The sequence below is a fragment of the Budorcas taxicolor genome, chromosome 8 (assembly GCF_023091745.1).
Source record: "Budorcas taxicolor isolate Tak-1 chromosome 8, Takin1.1, whole genome shotgun sequence".
Lineage (NCBI taxonomy): Eukaryota > Metazoa > Chordata > Mammalia > Artiodactyla > Bovidae > Budorcas > Budorcas taxicolor.
In genome coordinates this window covers 73333924-73353872 of record NC_068917.1, presented here as the reverse complement: position 1 = coordinate 73353872, position 19949 = coordinate 73333924, and the positions used below count along the sequence as shown (strand labels likewise).

At 42.8% G+C, this 19949-nt stretch overlaps 1 protein-coding gene across 2 annotated transcripts in view; it reads left to right on the top strand.

Moving 5' to 3' along the window:
* Window positions 1–665: 665 nt before the first annotated feature.
* Window positions 666–19949, top strand: part of ENTPD4 (ectonucleoside triphosphate diphosphohydrolase 4) — a 37191-nt gene continuing 17907 nt past the window's right edge. For both annotated transcript variants that reach the window (XM_052644600.1, XM_052644599.1), the window contains exons 1-6: window positions 666–837; window positions 9486–9581; window positions 10759–10956; window positions 11468–11673; window positions 17739–17889; window positions 18406–18509. In XM_052644600.1, coding sequence (XP_052500560.1) covers window positions 9574–9581; window positions 10759–10956; window positions 11468–11673; window positions 17739–17889; window positions 18406–18509 — 667 coding nt within the window. In that variant the 5' untranslated portion in view covers window positions 666–837; window positions 9486–9573. The remainder of the gene's footprint in view (window positions 838–9485; window positions 9582–10758; window positions 10957–11467; window positions 11674–17738; window positions 17890–18405; window positions 18510–19949) is intronic.

Here is a 19949-nt window from a genome sequence, read left to right as displayed (position 1 = left end):
GCTGTGACTTCAAGGCATTGGGTTTTTTTGTGGGGGTTGGGGCTCGAGCTAGAAAGCTAAACAGTGTGTCCTTGACCTAAGTACCAGGTCTTGGGGTCAATGTAAGAAACTAGTGTTGTTCACTTACTTCACTATTTCTTCTCAAAACCATTACGTGTGTTGAGGGCGCTCTGTTTAACCTAGAATACGCTCTGGTATATGAAACTTCTGGCAACAATGAAATCTTGGTTCTTACTAATTACGTGGACCTTAATTAAGAGAGTCACTGAATGAGTTTGTGCTTCGTTTGTCCACCTGTAAAACAGAGATAGTTACTGGCAAAATTGAGCAAAAGTGAGCAGAAGTGCCCAGTTAAATTTTCAAGTGCTGTTGTCCATAATAATAAAGAGCACAAAGGAAAGATGAATGTGTCATGAGCACACTGACACTTGCTGAAAGCCGAAGGGCTACGATCTGCGGTATCCAAGCCACCGTACGGGCTACTTTTCGTGTTGCCACTTTCACTTTTGACATTCTGTGCTCGCAGTGGACTCCTCCTCGTGCTTCCGCGGATGCCAGTCATCGCGTACAGGCCCCGCCCCCAGGCACAAGCCCCGCCCCTCGGCGTGCGCGCTCCCGGCGCTCCCAGTGACGTGACTCTGGTGGCGGAGGAGTGGCGGGCCGGCTACCGGAAAGGAGCGGAGCTCCTGGGAAGCTATCCCCCGCCACCTCCCCTGCCCTCCCGGGAAGTCGTGTCGGCGTTGCCTGCACCGCCTCGCCGCGGTGGCCGTGATGCGCTCCACCCGCGAGTCCCCACTCCCGGGAGCCCCGGCCTCCGAGTCGGACGTAGCCGAGCAGGTGAGGCGGCCTTTCTGGCGCGGATGAGGGGGTGGGTGGGTGGCCGAAGTGGGGACGGTTGGAGCGGGGCCCAGCGAGGCGGCGAGGCCGCGAACCTGCCGCTCTGCCCCGGGGTCCTTCCCCGCGTCAGTGGCTCCCACCGCCCGGGCCACTCGGCAGCCTCCGGGCGCCCGCCGTCAGCGCCCGTGACCCTGGGCTGCAGGTGCTTTTTCCCCCAGCCCCTGGCGGGAGAAAGCTGGCAACCGTGCTGTTGCACCCGCTCCAGTGACCGCGTTGATTTCCCCTCCGACACGTAGTGGGCCCGGGTTGGCCCGCACTGGGGAGGGACCTGGCTGGGGAAAAGGATGCTGCACTCAGGACCCTGCGGGTCTTACCTGCCACCTGGTCATGACATTTACAAGTCAGCATCGTTTTTGCTTTGCTCTGCTTTTACCATGATTCATGCTTTAAATTTCTCTAAAATCTAAATCTAAGTAGCTTCATTGAGAAAATAGAGCTAATTGGGCGATAAAGTGATGGTAAGACCTATGTTTCTCAAACTTGAGTAATGCGTGAACACCTTTAAAAGATGTTCACTCATTCTCTGGAGTTTGTCTCAGAACCCGCAGGGCTCCTCAGACCCCAGTTGGAGGAACACCAGTATGAAGCGTTTTCAGAGAACATTTGGCACTAGTAGCAAAGTAAAGAGATGCCTCTCAATTTAGGAACTTCCGTGCTAGAAGATACACTAGGTTATTTAACAACTCTAAATGAGAGACTCAAATCCCTAGTTTAATGTCACATTGAAGTCTTTAGTGTGTTCTGTTTTGTGTAATGAAAATAATTTCTAGGCTTGGAGAGGCCGAAGAGAATCATATTCTTTGTGTTATCTTACATTTAATGTTATCATGTCTTGGTATCAGGTCTGTTCATTCTGTTTTGACACATTAGCAGAATTACAAAATGGAGCATTAATTTGTCTAAGTAGTTTGTTGATTTCATTGTCCACCTTAATATTGATTTATCACTTGTATTTGTTGCATTTTGAATCTATGGTTTACATTCTTCCAAGCCTCGTAGAACTACATGATCTCACCCCTTGTGTATATAGCCTGGAAAGAAGAAACAAAAGTTGATCTAGGTACTTATATTCTTTACATTTTTATTCAGCATGTTTATTTAAAATAGACTACACATAAATACAGAGAAGATTGAGTGTGGGAAAACAGAAGTATTACAGATCAGATCTTGGCAAAGAAAAATATTGACCTGTGCTTTGAGAAAATTGTAATATTGTGAGCAGGACATAAGAGTTAGTAGGAAGTGACTTAAGTTAAGGCCCAAGGCAAGAATGAGAACAGCTTGTGTGGGAGAGGAGCAACCGGCATCTCTAGAGTAGAGAGATGTTATCTGGAGCAAGAAGAGAACAGATTGGTGAAATAAGATGAGGGAACTCTGCTTAATATTCTATACCACCCTAACTGGGAAAAGAAGTTGAAAAAAGAATAGATAATGTAAATGTATAAATGAATTATTTTGTTTTACACCTGAAACTAACACAACATTGTTAATCAGCTATACTCCCAATATTAAAAAAAAAAATTTTTTTTCTTTTTTTTTTTTTTAAGATGAGACTGTTTGATGGATGAAAGTTCTCAGGGATGCCACACAGGGAAGTTGTTGACCCATAAGCTCTGGGAGAGTCTTGAGCTGGTCATACTGTGAAGGTAGTGTTTTACAAAGAAGTGTTTCCAAAGAAAGGTCTTCCACATAGAAATCTGTCGTGAGCTAGCGGTGTCTGCTGTGGTCATTTTAGATGTGTGGACTCTTTGAGGAAGAATTGGCAGGACCTGATGACCAACATAAACTTACAACATACAGATAGTTGGGAATCAGAGTTGAGAACCAGGTAACCCCAATTCATGGTGATACTCCTCTTAGACCTGGGGAATTTGGAAAGGGGCATTAGTTTGTGTCAAAGGTTTGTGAGCCCAAACTTAGACTAAACGAGTTTGCGATAATAGGGAAACTGAAACTTGAAGGAAGTCAGAGTTGCAGATCCAGGAAGCTACAGAGGTGATGCAGGGAAGTGTGACCAGAAAAGAGATCATTTAAAATGGGGACCAGAAGTTGCAAGTGAATGGTGAGAGGTAAGGAAGAGGTTTGGTTGCTGCTACTGCTGCTAAGTCACTTCAGTCGTGTCCGACTCTGTGCGACCCCATAGACAGAAGCCCACTAGGCTCCCCCGTCCCTGGGATTCTCCAGGCAAGAGAGGTTTGGTTAGGACTTGCTATTGAAAAATAAAATTTAAAATGTAAAATAAATATGAAGAAAATGTAGATCATAAATGCAACTGTGTACATTCTTCCTCCCCTCTCTTATTTTAAAAAAATTGGAGTATAATTGCTCTACAACACTGTGTTGGTTCCAGGTGCACAGCATAGGCAATCCTATATATGTACATTCGATAACCCTGTACATTACAAAAAATGTGTAAAAAACATAAGTCTGGTTACCCTCTGTCACCATACAAATTTGTTACAATATTATTGGCTGAATTGCATATGTAAATTTCATCCCTGTGACTCATTTATTTCATAACTGTAATTTTTACCTCTTAATCTTCCTCACCTATTTCTCTCCTCCTGCCATTCCCTACCCTTCTTGCAACCACCAGTTTGCTCTCTGTATGTTTGTCGCTGTATTTTGTGATGTTTGTTCATTTGTGTTTTAGATTTCACATGTAAGTTGAATGCCCTCCATGTCCATCCATGTTGTCACAAATGACAAGATTTCATTCTTTTTTGTGGCCAAGTAATATTTCACTATATGTACATACACCATAGCTGTTTTATCCATCTGTTGGGCACTTTGACTGCTTCCATATCATGGCTATTGCTGATAATCCAGCTGTGAACACAGGTGTACATATATCTCTTCAAATTAGTGTTTTTGTCCTCTACGGAAAAATACCCAGAAATGGGATTGCTGGATCGTGCGGTAGTTCCAGTATTTTTTGAGGAACCTCCATACTGTTTTCCTTAGTGGCTGCATCAATTTACATTCTGCCAACAATGCTCACAGTTCCTCTTTTTCTACATTCTTGCCAACATTTGTTACCATACATTCTTCTTAATGAACAAATCAAGTTGTTTTGATGTGTTTTTCCCACAGCTGAGTGCCACGCCGCATCCTTACTTCAGCCTCTCACTCTCACCGACACAGTCATTCCTTACGGAATTCTGCCTGTTGATGATCTCTTGATTTTTCCAAGCCCTTTTGTAACCCTTCGCTACTCATATCGTTCTGTTTTGCAGCACTCTCGTGTCATCTTAGCATCTTACTCAGAGGTCTAGCTCTTCCGGAGTCTCATTTGTCTGCAATTTTGTTTGCCTGTGGTTTCAGTATTTGCTAATATCTGTATCATTGCATCCCGCATTTTTCACCATGGGAGCCATTTCACTTTGCAGTTGACTGGTATTGTTTTTACTGTTTCGCGTAGGACTGTCAGGGAGAGACTGACTGAGAAAGATTTTGACTCAGGACCTAATGTACCTCATTCTGTTAAGAAATGTTCAGCTGAACGGGGCCCCATCACCTGAAATCATGCGAGTTAATGCATCTCTTTGGTGATAGGTCTCACACAGCTTGGGCCTTTTAAAATCGTGGCAGTTTTACGTAATATTGCTGAGTTTGCCTTCCTAAACTGTGGTGCCAAGATTCTTAGCTGCAAATAAAACTGGAGTTTACATTTGAAGATCACATTACCATATTGTTGTCTTCTGGGTAATACTAAATAAATATTGTCCTAAATGAACATAATTATTTCAGCAATTTATAAGCTGTCCTATTTTCTGTCTTTAAACACAAATTTTGTAACTTATAAAAATATCTTTTTATCCTCATGGTCATCACATATTTGAAAAAAAAAAAAAAGTCCTAAGACAAACACTAGATTAAATAACATTTCCTACGTTTGCTATGGTGCATCCTTACAGTGCATTTCTCTTTTGAAATGTCCTCCCTTTTCTCCTTCCCTCTGTGTGTCAGCACGTTTAATAGTCACACTGTAGTCCATCGCATACGTGGGCCGTGTTTAATGTAACCCACCGCCAAAAGGCATTTTGGCACTTAGTAACAGTGTTTTGCTATTCTAAATAATACTATGATGAACATCTTTATATGTGTTTTAGTGAATTTATCTTATTATTTCCTGAAGACAAATTGCTATGACGGGTAGAACAGAGGGTAAGCATGTTTAAAATTTTCACATGTGTTACCTGTATGCCCCCAGAAGGTGAATATATATTTAGATTCTCTCCAGGGGTGCTCACAACCTTTTCGCCTCCCAGTGGTTAGCATAGTATCATCAGACTTTAATCTTTGCCAACTGATCGTGATAAAACCTTGTTTTTATTTATATTTCTCAAAATACCAGTGAAGTTAGATTCTGACTTCATTCAGAATTCTTATTCTGTTCATCTCCAATTGTCCTTGCTCATTTTTCTGTTCCAGTGTTTCTCTTTTTTATTTATAAGAAATTTTTTGTATGTAAGGGATATTTACTTTGCGTCATGTATGTTGCATGTAATTTCCCCAAGCTTTGTGTGTTTGAGAAAGGCATATTTTTAACTCTCAGAAGTCTTAAACTCATAAGTAGATGTCTTTTATTGATAGTTTGAGACACTGATGTCACTTGAAGAAAAATCTTACCTATTCTGGAATTAGATAAATACTACATTTTCATCTTACATTTTTGTGAATTATTTGATATTTAAATCTTTGAGCCATTGGTATTCTAATAAAAGGTATGCTGTAGTAATCTCACCTTATTCAAATACTAAAAGTAGATATAAAAATACATAAAACATATTTATATTGGCATTTTTTCCCATTTCGTGTGAACTCTTAAATCACAAATACTATTTGTCCTAAGTTTAGGGTACATGGTACAATATAGACACCATATCAAAACCCAAACTAATTACAGTGATTTTACCCTGTAGGGGGTAATAATGCCCCCAGGTAGGCATTATTAATCCTTTTTATTTTATAACATCTTTGTGTGTATGTTTTGTTCCTGCTTCTTCATTGTAAATTCTTCAAGGGCTGGGTCCATGTCTGATTCATCTTTATGTCTCGTGGTCCCAGCGACCCATGAAACAAGCAGTAGTTGCTGGTCACTTCTGTGACAGGCACTGGTCACTGGGGAAACAGAGGGATAAGAGGCTGTTCCTGCCATTGAGGGGCTTACCATGTAATGAGAAAGTGAAGCATAAGCGTAGCATTGTAGCTGACTGCTGTACAGAGCCAGTACTCTAAGGACGTGAGGACTAGGGAAGTCCTCCCAGAGGGATCATGCTGAACCAGCAGCTTGAGAAGCACATAGGAGCACCAACAGACGGACCAGAGCCAGAGAGCCATTCTACAAATGTAGAGGGATGGGAGCATTCCAGGGACCCTCAGCTCGTGTTTAGTATGGTGGAGTACAGAGTACTGGTCTGGCTAGTCAGGGGATAAGACTAGAAAGATAGCCAGGGGCCAGAACAAGCCTTCTGAGGCAGAGGCTGTGTGCGGCTCTGCAGCACTTGACATGTGGCTTGTGCAGCTGACAGAGTGAACTGATTCCCTCCCTTTTAAATACATTTTATTTCATTCATTAAAAAAGCATCTATACACATAAAGATTGTTACATACAACAGTTATTGTTTACCCAGAATATAATTCTTAAATTGAAATAGAGTTGATGTACGATATTATGTAAGTTTCAGGTGTGCAACACAGTGATTCACAATTCTTAAAGATTGTGCTCCATTTATAGTAATTATAAAATGCTGGCTATATTCCCTGTGCTGGACAATATATCCTTGTAGCTTGTCTGTTTTATACATAGTAGTTTGTATCTATTAATTCCCTACCCTTCTCTTGCCTCTCCCTCCTTTTCCCTCCCCACTGGTAACTACTTAGTTTATTTTCTATATCTGGAGCCTGGAGAAATTGAATTTTTAATTTTAATTATTTCACCCACACATGGCAGTGGCTGCTGTATGGAATAGCATAAGGCTAGATCAAGTGGGACCTCCTTTACCATCCTGAAGACAGAACATTTTCCTGAGTGAGAGAGAAAAGTTGGGAGGTTATCATTATTCCTGCTTGTTTTGGAAAGATTATGTGTAAGTTCGTAACCTTTTTGAATCACAGAACTCTGCAGCTTGACTTCTTGCCAGGCTCTTTCCTAGGGGTTGCCATGCTGGGAATGCAGCCACCAGCCAAGCAGACCTAAATCTGGCCCCTTGTGGGGCTTGCATTTGGGAAGAGGAGACATATGGACAAGAGAAATGCAAACACACACACACCCAGTTTGTTAGAAGACTGTGTGGCTAGGTGTATGGATTCACATGCTTGAATCTCAGCTCTTTTATTTAGAGTCACTTTTATTAGCAATGTGACCTCAGGCACATTACCTAGCCTCTCTGTTCATCTATAAAATATAATGCAAATAGTACCTACCTTGGTGATTGATAGGAGAAATAGATGAGTATTTGTAAAGCATTTGAACAGGCCCTGGCACTGTATAAGAAGTTAGTAAATACATAAACACTGAGGAGAAAAAATAACTCAGGGTTGGGAGCTGGATGGAGAGCTTGCAGTTTTAGATTGGGTGGCCAGGGCAGGCCTTGAGAAGGTGCCATCAAGTAAAAGTCTGAAGGGAGTGAAAAAAAAAAAAGCCGTATGGATTATTTATAACCAGAAGGAGCAGCACATTCAGAGACCCTAAGACCAGACAGCACCTGGCGTGGATGAAGACAGCGAGGACGCCAGTATGGCTGGGGTGGAGTGAGAAAGAGACAGGATCAGAGCAGTGGCAGGTGGGGGTCCCATTGGACTGGGAGTCAGGGTACAGCCTTTGGCCTTTATTTACATGGGAGGGGAGCCGTTGGAGGATTCCCAGCACAAGATTACCTGGCTCCTGGACCTGAGCAGGGACAGTGGCTGTCAGTTTATAATGAAGAATCTGCCTGAAGCTATTAGCAAGGGATTGGGTAGCTGCTGGGTTGAGACTGCAAGTGGGAGACAGGCTAGTTGGGCTGCTGTTCACATAGGCCGGGTGAAAATAAGAGATAAGAAAGAGACCTCAGGCAAAAGTGTCAAGAAAAGGGACAGACTTTAGAGAAACTGAGGTTAAAGAAATGGAAGGACTCAAAGACTCTGAGACGTTAGTCTGCCATCTTCTTGGTCAGCCGGCTTTCCAAATAAAGTCGTATTCCTTGCCTCCAAAAAAAGAGAAAGAAATGGAAGGACTTTGTAAGAAATTGGCTCTGGAGGATGAAGGAGAGGGAGGGGTCAGGCCCAGCTCCTTAGTTTTCTGCTTTGAGTGTTTAGGGGATTGAGATAGCAAGGAGGAGCATGGGAGGAGCAGAATGGGGCCACAGTAGAAGGGTTCAGTTTCAGAAGTGTTTCTCACAGGTCCACACGATGTTCAGATGGGGTTATCAGTAGGTGCTGGAAGATATGTATCTGTAACTTAGAGAACAAACTTAGGGTGGAGAAAGTTAGTTGTCAGCTATCGGGTCATTGAGGCAATAAGTGAAGATGACCAGTAACAGAGATTAGGGTTAGGAGAGACTGAAGCCAAGACAGGAAACCTACGGGGAACAGAACAGATGGGATGTGCAGAGGCACCGAGACGTGGAGAGTCCTGAGAAGGTCTTGATCAAGAGCTAAGAAGCAGACTAGGGGAGACAGCTGTCCTGAGAGCCTGGGAGCAGTGAAGCAGGGCCACAAGACCAAGAAAGAGACCCACTGTCTCTTGTTGTTTGGGTCCAGCAAGTCGGAAGGAAGCCTTTGCTTAGACCCGTGTTCTGTCTGTGATGTGAGGTCTCGGGTGGACGAGTGGCAGCCACTGGGAAGTGACAGAACTCACTAGGAGCGTGGTGCCTTACCTGGGACTTTGTGCATGAAAGAGGGATCTACTAGATGAACCAGATGCATGGATAGCTCAGATTCCCATTCAGTCAGTCATTCTGCCCACCTCCTCCTCCCACCCCTCACCTCCCTTAACATGCAGCACCATTAGGCAGTTTAGACTGTTTGGTGACCTGTATTTTGGGGTCACTGACTTGCTTTTGGGTAGAAAGCATTAACTAGTGCCAGACTGTGATTATCTCTATTGATTTAGGCCTGTATTTCTGACAGCATGAAATTAACTTAATAGTGTGTTGCTTGGAATAAACCCTGCTAAGAGCTCCAATGCTCGGATAACAGACCAGTTTACGTGTGCTTAGATTTAAACACCCTTTTGAGAATTTGAACAGAATTTGTATCCTACTATTGTGCAAAAACTATATGAATCTTAATTATGTTGAATTGGTCCATGGTGTTTTTCAGGTCTCCTGTTTCCTTCTACTTTTCTTTTTATTCATTCTATTAATTTTTGGGAGTTTGATATTGAAACTCCAACTGAAAATTTATCTACAATTTATTTTTACTAATTGTAGTATATAATGGAGCTGTATGTAACTTTGTTCTGTGTTTTCCAAGTCTCCTGTAAATGTGTTATCATACTTTCATAATTTAAAAAATAAAATAATAAGTTAAGCACCCCTTTGATAAGTAACGTAGACGTTTACTTGGAGTGTGCCATCTTTGTGATTTTTCCCACTTCCTAGAATAGGAGGGCTCTAATGCCAGTAGGACTGCGGTGATGGTGTGTGAGGACTGATTCCCAGAGCCTTGCCTGACCTCTGACCCATCAGCATGGGGAGGTGAGTGATGGTGCCTAATCATGGGCACTGTAAAACCCGAGATTTCAGTGCCACAGAAACAGGTCCCCATGGGGAGGAAAATCTAAATCTCAAGTGAAATGTGTTCAGTTGTGTTACACTTCTGTTGAACACTTTTGTTCTTCCAGGGCCCCAGTGGGGTGCCTGTCACAGAAGGAAAGTGGTCATGCCAGGTGGATTCGACAGGGGTTAGTGTAAGTTATCATAAAGGGCATGCATGCTGGAATCTGGGAGCAGTTGAATTAAGCACAGGAGAGAGGTCTGTAAGCTTCAGAGATATGGGAAGGGGTGATAAACTCCATACAGTGGCCCAGGAACCCATATGGTAACCAGAAACTACAAATAGAAAATTCCACTGGGTTAGCAGGCTACCTCCCCCTTCTGTGAGATACTTTAGTCCATGAAACACTCTTTAAAGGAAAGAGTGTCGATTAACTGTAAAACAATAGAATTTATCCCAAAGGCAGCCAAAAAAAATTTTAAGCCTGTTCCTGACATAAACTGAGAAGAAAGTTTATTTGGAGAAATGTCTCAGGAATATTTCTAAAAACACAGAGTACACAAAATGTATTTATTGACCATTGCAGGGACTTTGTTAAAGATACTGTTTTATTTTCCATCTTCTTATGCAGTCACCAGGGAGAGATTGGCCTGGAATTCACTGTTAGAGAATCTGCTTCTGCCTGGACTGCTTATGTTTTCACTGTAACGGCAAAGTTTTGGCTGCTAGCGTGCTCAGCCACCTTTGCAGGCTTTCCTTATTACATGCTTTTTTGTGCTCTAAATTCATCATCCTTAAACCTGGCTTTATTATACATTTACTTATTTACTTTATTGAACTTAATTCTTATAAACTATCTCTAATTCTATTTTTGGAATGAGGCAAGGTAAAAATAAAAACTATCTAATACTCCCCAGAAAGGGAGGGAACGCAGAAAAGTCATAATCATCAGGGCTTAATTCTCATTCATCTGATTTTATAATTTTGGCTAATTTACATAGCACAATAGCAATGTGGAAGAAGCTGGTCTTCATAAGGCCTTCCAGCAGGAACATAGGGGCAGCTCCTGGTGAAGGTCTTATATTTGGATTAGTGGAGGTGAGGGGAGGCCTCTGTGGAGCAAACTGTTTTAGCTAAACCTATCTTTTGGCATTTCAGGATTGGCATCTCCTGTCTTTTTCCTGCTTCCTGGCATTTCAGCATCTCTCCAGTGGGGTGTCCCCGAATTCTGAACACCAACTTACGCCAGATTATCGTCATCAGCCTTCTGGCTGCTGCTGTCTCACTTTTATACTTTTCTGTCGTCATAATCCGAAATAAGTATGGACGGCTCTCCAAAGACAAGAAGTTTCAAAGGTAGGAGGAAAAAAAATGTGTTTTCTAGATGGTATGCCATACCTTCATCCTATGGCTTCAAGACTTTGGGGATTAGGTTGGAATTTAAGGAGCATGTGGCTGGAGGAAACGGATTTTGTACCCAATACAGCATGGCATGAAAAACTAAACTGTTTGAAACTGTTTAATTATTAACCTCCAAATCCACATCATAGGAGGATTTGAGCATAAGCTTCTCCTGTGATATCATTTAAAGCTGATTTTTCAGTTACTGTTAATAGCTGGAAAATAGAGTTTTGCTTTTCAGAGCTCGTTTGAACTTACCTAAAACAATGAAGAGTGTGCATCTGGTTTAGGTTACTTTTGTCATCGTCACTTTTTTGTTTCCTTTTGATTTTTTTGATCATTTGACAGTTGTAGAAATGCTCTGGTGGCAGTGCCACATGGCTTAGAGGTCACTGACTTGGTATTTGTGTATGGCATTGTGCATAGTCTCTGTCTCAGTAAAAGTATGTTTGTTTCTCTAAACAAGGTACTTGGCACGAGTTACTGACATTGAAGCTACAGACACCAATAACCCCAACGTGAACTATGGCATCGTGGTGGACTGTGGGAGCAGCGGGTCTCGGATTTTTGTCTATTGCTGGCCACGGCACAATGGCAATCCTCACGATCTGTTGGATATCAGGCAAATGAGGGATAAAAACCGAAAGCCTGTGGTCATGAAAATAAAACCCGGTATGTAAACAGTAAATATCTGCTCGGTAACCAGGTTCTTTGTCTTGGAGATGGTCTTGATCACTGCCTCCTGTACAGTGTCATGAACCTCCATCCATACTTCTTCAGGCACTCTGTCTGTCAGATCTAATCCCTTGAATCTATTTGTCACTTCCACTGTATAATGGTAAGGGATTTGATTTAGGTCATACCTGAATAGTCTAGTGGTTTTCCCTACTTTCTTCAATTTAAGTCTGAATTTGGCAATAAGGAGTTCATGATCTGAGCCACAGTCAGCTCCCAGTCTTGTTTTTGCTGACTGTATAGAGCTTCTTCATCTTTGGCTGCAAAGAATATAATCAATCAGATTTTGGTATTGACCATCTGGTAACGTCCATGTGTAGAGTCTTCTCTTGTGTTGTTGAAAGAGGGTGTTTGCTATGACCAGTGTGTTCTCCTGGCAAAACTCTGTTAGCCTTTGCCCTGCTTCATTTTGTACTACAAGGCCAAATTTGCCTGTTACTCCAGGTAGCTCTTGACTTCCTACTTTCGCATTCCAATCCCCTCTAATGAAGGGGATATCTTTTTTTGAGTGTTCTAGAAAGTCCTGGAGGTCTTCAAAGAACTGTTCAACTTCCAGCTTATTCAGCATTACTGGTCAGGGCATAGACTTGGATTACCATGATATTGAATAGTTTGCCTTGGAAACGAACAGAGATCATTCTGTCGTTTTTGAGATTGCATCCAAGTACTGCATTCTGGACTCTTTTATTGACTATGATGGCTACTCCATTTCTTCTAAGGGATTCCTGCCCACAGTAGTAGGTATAATGGTCATTTGAGTTAAATTCAGACATTCCAGTCCATCTTAGTTCACTGATGCCTAAAATGTCTATCTTCACTCTTGCCTTCTCCTGTTCAACCACTTCCAGTTTGCCTTGATTCATGGACCTAACATTCCCAGTTCCTATGCAATATTGCTCTTTAAAGCATCGGACTTTGCTTCCATCACCCGTCACATCCACAGCTGGGTGTTGTTTTTGCTTTGGCTCCGTCTTTTCTTTCTGGAGTTATTTCTCCACTCTTCTTCAGTAGCATATTGGGCACTTACCAACCTGGCGAGTTCATCTTTAAGTGTCATACCTTTTTGCTTTTTCCTGCTGTTCATGGGGTTCTCAAGGCAAGAATACTGAAGTGGTTAACCATTTCCTTATCCAGTGGACCATGTTTTGTCAGAACTCTCTGCCATGACCTGTCGGTCTTGGGTGGCCCTACATGGTATGGCTCATAGTTTCATTGAGCTAGACAAGGCTGTGGTCCATGTGATCAGTTTGGTTAGTTTTCTCTGATTGTGATTTTCATTCTGTCTGTCCTCTGATGGATAAGAGGAAGCTTCCTGATGGGAGAGACTGACTGAGGGGGAAACTGGGTCTTGTTCTGATGGGTGGGGCTGTGTTCAGTAAATCTTTAATCCAATTTTCTGTTGATGGGAAGGACTGTGTTCCCTCCCTGTTGCTTGAACTGAGGCCAAACTATGGTGGAGGTAATGAAGATCATGGCGACCTCCTTCAAAAGGTCCCATGCACTTACTGCTGCAACCAGTGCCTCTGACCCTGAAGCAGGCCGCCGTCGACCCACACCTCCACCAGAGACTCCTGGATACTCATGGGCATGTCTGGGTCAGTTTTCTGTGGGCTCACTGCTCCTTTCTCCTGGGTCCTTGTGCCTACAAGGTTTTATTCATGCCTTCCAAGAGTCTGTTTCCCCAGTCCTGTGTGTTCTGGTGGTTCTATGGTGGGGTTAATGGTGACCACCTCCAAGAGGGCTTATGCCATACCAGGTCTGCCATACCCATAGCCCCTGCGGCCGGCCACTGCTGACCCATACCTCTAGAGGAGACACTCAGACACAGTTCTGGCTCAGTGTCTGTGGGTTGGGCGTGTGTTTTGTGCCCTTCCCAGGTCTGAGCAGCTCAGGCAGCCACGTGCTTGGCAAGCACACTGTCCCAGGTGGCCCACGTGTCTTAATCACCTCCCCAGTCCCAGCCGCTCGGTTTCCCCCAGTGTGCCATGAGAATACCGTCTCAGGTGTGCCGTATGTCTCCTCTGGAGAGCTGATCTCAGGCTACGACCCTCCTGGCGAATGTCAACCATCTAGGATCTCAGGAAGACATGGTTAGCAGCTAGGAGCCTGCTCACAGTTTGGTGGAAGATGCCATCCCTGCGGCTGAGATTGTAGCAGCCCGTTGCCTTCCAGCTTTGACTATTGCAAACCTGCCTCTCTGCCTCTGGGCTGGGAAGGGCTGGTAGGGAGCCTGCTTGCTCTCCTTTGGTATTCCCTCTCCTTTGTTCTGTGAGCAGGCCAGGCTGCCTATTAGATTGTTAGGTTAGAGCCTTTCACAGGAAAGTTCTCCTTTCTGCATTTGTAGTTAGGCATGTATTCTGTGGGGTTTTTTACCTCCCGGTTATGTTGCTTTCTGATATTCCAGAACTCCCCGCAGACCCACCTGTGAGAAAGTTTCCTACTGTGTGGAAACTTCTCCTCCTTCATGACTCCCTCCCCAGGACAGGTCTCCATCCCTAACTCTTTTGTCTCTCTTTTTGTCTTTTTTATATTTTGTTCTACCTCCTTTCAAAGAGAATGGGCTGCATTTCTGGGTGCCTGGTGTCCTCTGACAGTATTCAGAAGTTGTTTTGTGAAAGTTGCTCAGCATTCAAATGATCTTTTGATAAATTTGTAGGGGGAAAGTGGTCTCCCTGTCCTATTCCTCTGCCTTACAAATAGCTGAGAAAAGAAGAGAAGCAAAAAGCAAAGGAAAAAGAAAGACATAAGCATCTGAATGCAGAGTTCCAAAGAACAGCAAGGAGAGATAAGAAAGCCTTCGTCAGCGATCAATGCAAAGAAATAGAGGAAAACAACAGAATGGGAAAGACTAGAGATCTCTTCAAGAAAATTAGAGATACCAAGGGAACATTTCATGCAAAGATGGGCTCAATAAAGGACAGAAATGGTATGGACCTAACAGAAGCAGGAGATATTAAGAAGAGGTGGCTAGAATACACAGAAGAACTATACAAAAAAGATCTTCATGACCCAGATAACTACAATTGTGTGATCACTCACCTAAAGCCAGACATCCTGGAATGAGAAGTCAAATGGGCCTTAAGAAACATAACTATGAACAAAGCTAGTGGAGGTGATGGAATTCCAGTTGAGCTATTTCAAATCCTAAAAGATGATGCTGTGAAAGTGCTGCACTCAATATGCCAGCAAATCTGAAAAACTCAGCAGTGACCACAGGACTGGAAAAGGTCAGTTTTCATTCTAATCCCAAAGAAAGGCAATGCCAAAGAATATTCAAACTACTGCACAATTGCATTGATCTCACATACGAGCAAAGTAATGCTCAAAATTCTCCAACCCAGGCTTCAACAGTATGTGAACTGTGAACTTCCACATGTTCAAGGTGGATTTAGAAAAGGCAGAGGAACCAGAGATCGAATTGCCAACATCCGCTGGACCATTGAAAAAGCAAGAGAGTTCCAGAAAAACATCTACATTTGCTTTATTGACTATGCCAAAGCCTTTGACTGTGTGGATCACAATAAACTGTGGAAAATTCTGAAAGAGATGGGGATACCAGACCACCTGACCTGCCTCCTCAGAAATCTGTATGCAGGTCAAGAAGCAACAGTTAGAACTGGACATGGAACAATAGACTGGTTCCAAATCGGAAGTCTGTCAAGACTGTATACTGTCACCCTGCTTGTTTAATTTATATGCAGAGTACTTCATGAGAAACGTTGGGCTGGATGAAGCACAAGCTGGAATCAAGATTGCCAGGAGAAATATCAATAACCTCAGATATGCAGATGACACCACCCTTATGGCAGAAAGTGAAGAAGAACTAAAGAGCCTCTTGATGAAAGTAAAAGAGAAGAGTGAAAAAGTTGGCTTAAAGCTCAACATTCAGAAAACTAACATCATGGCCTCTGGTCCCATCACTTCATGGGAAATAGATGGGGAAACAATGGAAACAGTAACAGACTTTATTTTTTTGGGCTCCAAAATCACTGCAGATGGTGACTGCAGCCATGAAATTAAAAGACATTTGCTCCTTGGAAGAAAAGCTATGACCAACCTAGACAGCATATTAATAAGCAGAGATATTACCTTGCCAACAAAGGTCTGTGTAATCAAAGCTGTGTTTTTTTCCAGTAGTTATGTATGGATGTGAGAGTTGGACCATAAAGAAAGCTGAGTGCCGAAGAATTGATGCTTTTGAACTGTGGCGTTGGAAAAGACTCTCAAGAGTCTCTTGGACTGCCAGGAGATCCAACCAGTCCATCCTAAAGGAGATCAGTCCTGCATGTTCATTGGAAGGACTGATGTTGAAGCTGAAACTCCAATACTTTGGCCACCTGATGGGAAGAACTAACTCATTGGAAAAGACCCTGATGCTGGGAAAGATGGAAGGCAGGAGGAGAAGGGAATGACAGAGGATGGTTAGATGGCATCGCCGACTTGATGGACATGAGTTTGAGCAAGCTCCAGGAGTTGGTGATGGACATGGAAGCCTGGTGTGCTGCAGTCCATGAGGTCGCAAAAAGTCAGACACGACTGAGTGACTGTACTGAATAATTTTGGGCTTGGTGACCATTGAAAAGATCTTGTATATGGAGTCCAAAAAAATCTGGCTTTCAGTTTGTTTGCTGCTCATTGCTCTGACAGATCACTTAATTTGAGTCCACAGTTTCCTAATTTGTGGAATAAATTTTGGATTTCTAAAATCCCCCTCAGCTTTAATATTATAGGCTAAATGACAGCTGGAACACTTACATACTCATTCAGCAAATATTTGCTGAGCACCTGTTTACCAGGGACTGTGTCAGGTACTGAGACTAACTTTGAACAAAACACAGTTTCTGCCCTCGAGACACTTCCAGTTGAAATGTGACAGACAAGTAAATAGCGAGTTTCAGTGAGGTGGAATGAATATACACTGAGAGGGGAGGGTGAGCATGGAATATAATGAGAGCTCACCTTCAGGGAGGGTTCTGTTAGGGAGGACTTCCAGGGAGGATGTAGCTCAGTGGGTGAGCTGGAGTCAGCCAGGTGAAGAGGGAGAAAGGAGGCGGGTAGTCAAAGAGACAGTTCTTCCTGGTGGAGGTGCAGGGGCCCTCAGGGCAGAATACGAAGCATTACAGAAATGTCATGCAGTGTAGTTGGAGCCAAATGGAAGGAGTGTGGCAGGAGGTAGGATGGGTGAGTGTGCAGCGTCTATTATGCTGTTCTAGAGCTGAGCTTTATTCAGAGGGCTTTGAGCCACCGGAGGATCTCAAAGCAGGAGACACCTTCTGCATAGAGAGTGGTTGGGGATGGCCAGGACTGGAGATGAGGCTGTGCTGCAGCAAGCTGGCCGAGGCTGGTGGTATCCAGAAGAGATGGTGAGAAGTGAAATAATGTGAGCAGAACCAAGGATAGGTGATCAGCGAGATCCAGAATATCTGTTGGGGATGAGGGCCCTCAGCTGGGGCTGCTAAGGTGAGTAGCAGGCAGCAAAAGCAGGATTGCAGTGGAAGTTAAGTTTGGATTTGCATATATTGCTGTGAGGTCAAGGACATGGCTGTGTCCCATGGAAAGTTAGGGGTACGATCAGTAACTTTCAGTATGATCACTATAAAGTCAGTATGATCAGAGGTCAGGGAAGAGATCTGGATGGCTGCAATTAAGATTTGGAGATCTATTAGAAATAAAAGTGGTCATCACTGTTGTTTTCATGAACATTAAAGGAATGGTATGAACAATTAAAAAAAAAAAGATTCAGAGATCTGAGACAGAGATGGTGATGGCAGCTGTGAGAGAGAGTGAACTTGCCTGAGGCTAGTGTGGGTATATTTCTTAGGGGCAGAGACAAGCTGACATGCAGTTGATCCCAGGTATCAGACACATAGCAATTGCTCAGTTAGGTCTGTGTTTGATGACTGAGAAGAGAGCATGGGACTGAACTTGTAGTATCCCCATCATTTACAGCCAACCCAATATATGTTGGATATTAATTTAAAGGACTTCTCCTTTTTCTGTAGGCATTTCAGAGTTTGCGACTTCTCCAGAGAAAGTCAGTGATTACATTTCTCCACTCTTGAACTTTGCTGCAGAGCATGTTCCACGGGCAAAACACAAAGAGACCCCTCTCTACATTCTCTGCACGGCTGGAATGAGAATCCTCCCTGAAAGGTGATCCTCCCCATGAGGGCGGGGCCTGCCAGGCCAGTCGTGGTGTTGGCTGTGATGGATTTTCTCCCTTTTCACCCCTCCTCTCCCGCCTCCTCGTCTTCCTCTTCCATCACCATCGTCATCAAAAGGAAGACATTAAAAATTCTCTGTTCAAATCTGAAACAGTACCAGACCTATAGTCAGAACTCACAAAATACCTTTTAATGTATTTATATATGACTGTGAAGAGTAAACTGTAAAGTTGTCATTAAAAAAACCTGATTTTTTATTTTCTTAGTTTAAGGATTGTTTGCAGTTGTAATTCTACATCTAGGAATCACATAATTTAAACAACTTCTGAAAATTCCTTCTTAAACAGTCTTTTCAGTGAACTGTTTTGATTTTAAATTTTACTTTTTTCACACAGGATATACCAGTGCCATAGAGTTTGGGTTTTTTGTTTTTGTTTTTTCTTTTTAAAACAGAAAAATTTAGGATTTAATATATTGACATGTAAATTTTGGGATTGTGTTACAGTCAACAGAAAGCCATTCTGGAAGACCTTCTGACTGACATCCCTGTGCACTTTGACTTCCTGTTTTCTGACTCTCATGCAGAAGTAATTTCAGGGAAACAAGAAGGTTAGTATATTAGTCTTCAACTTGAAATTTGGGAAGCTATTCCTGTAAGTCCTCCCAGTCTTCCATATTATACACTTTATTAAATTATTCTTAACATCTTAAAATTTGGGAAACCATAGCCTTCAAATATAATTTTTAGATGGTAATATTAGTTTTTAACATGACTAGTCTTTATAATCCAAATGTTAAGCCATTAAAAAATAACTAAGTTTGTCTTCACATTTAGGAAACATATTTTGTATTTATTTTGCTAGAAAAGGTTTGTGTTCCTTGCCTAAGTTATACAACTTTCTGAAATTATGATAATTATCGAGCTGTTGGAACCTTCTACTGATTTATTTACTAGAAAAGGGAAATTATTCTTCACTTTGATACACTGAGAAAATCTTCTGTTTTCAAAAAAATAATTCTACTTGAGAATGAAATGGCAAGTCAGTGTAATTATTTGGGGAATAGCTTGTTAGAGATGGAGACCAAAAAGCATTTATTTCAAAATCATCTATCATTTCGCCAAAAATTAGGTGAAATTCATATACTGCCATTGAACTGTTTATAGACAAGCGAGGTAAACAGCTACTTATATAAGGCAGTTTTATATGCCATATAGAAGTAAGGAAATACTATCATGGGAATTGAAAGGAAGGGGACTTTTTTTCCTTAGCTAGAAGCATCATGGAGAAAGTGACATTTGAACTGGGCATCAAGGGATAATTATAAACACAGCATGCCAAAGCCTGGTAAGGCTAGGGCTCTGAGAGAGGGATAGGAAGCTCATTCTAGGCAGAAAAAATGATTTAAGTCAATGCAGGTTAGAAAAGCTGCACCCTGGACAGAGGAATAAGAATACTTTAATCTGATGGGATGATGGCCCTTTTGAAAGGTCATGGTAATGTTATAGGTTAGATGGGTCTTGGTGATATCAGCATCATGGTGGCGTGCATGGTTCCTTTTCTCTCTCCCCTTTGATTTGCAACTAATTGGATATCCATAACCGGAAAAAAGTGCCTATGCATAGCACACCAGGACACCCAAGAGATCAGTTCATCTGTGCCCAGGAAAGTGGGTGGATTGGATCCCAGAGGAGTCTGCAGAGCCAGGCAGAGGCAGCAGCAGCAGGAGTGGCCCTGGGCCAGCACGCCCTCTCTGGCAGAGGTGGCGGTGGGTGAAGGTGATGAGTTGGGATGGTGAATTAACCTGACTGAGAGTAGTACAGCTGGAGAGACCACAGCTACTGTGAGCAGAGAAAGAAAGGAGAAGAAGGCAGAAAGAACTGAAAGGACCAGTTTCTTGCTGTCTGCTATGGGATTCTTGCAAGAAGACAGCCCACGGACCTCTGGGGATGTCCTCCCCCACTCAAGGATTCTGTTCTCTTTAGCACACCCAAAACCCCAGGTGCGAAGCATACATCTCCCCAGCTGTGTCACCATCCATTTTTTTTCC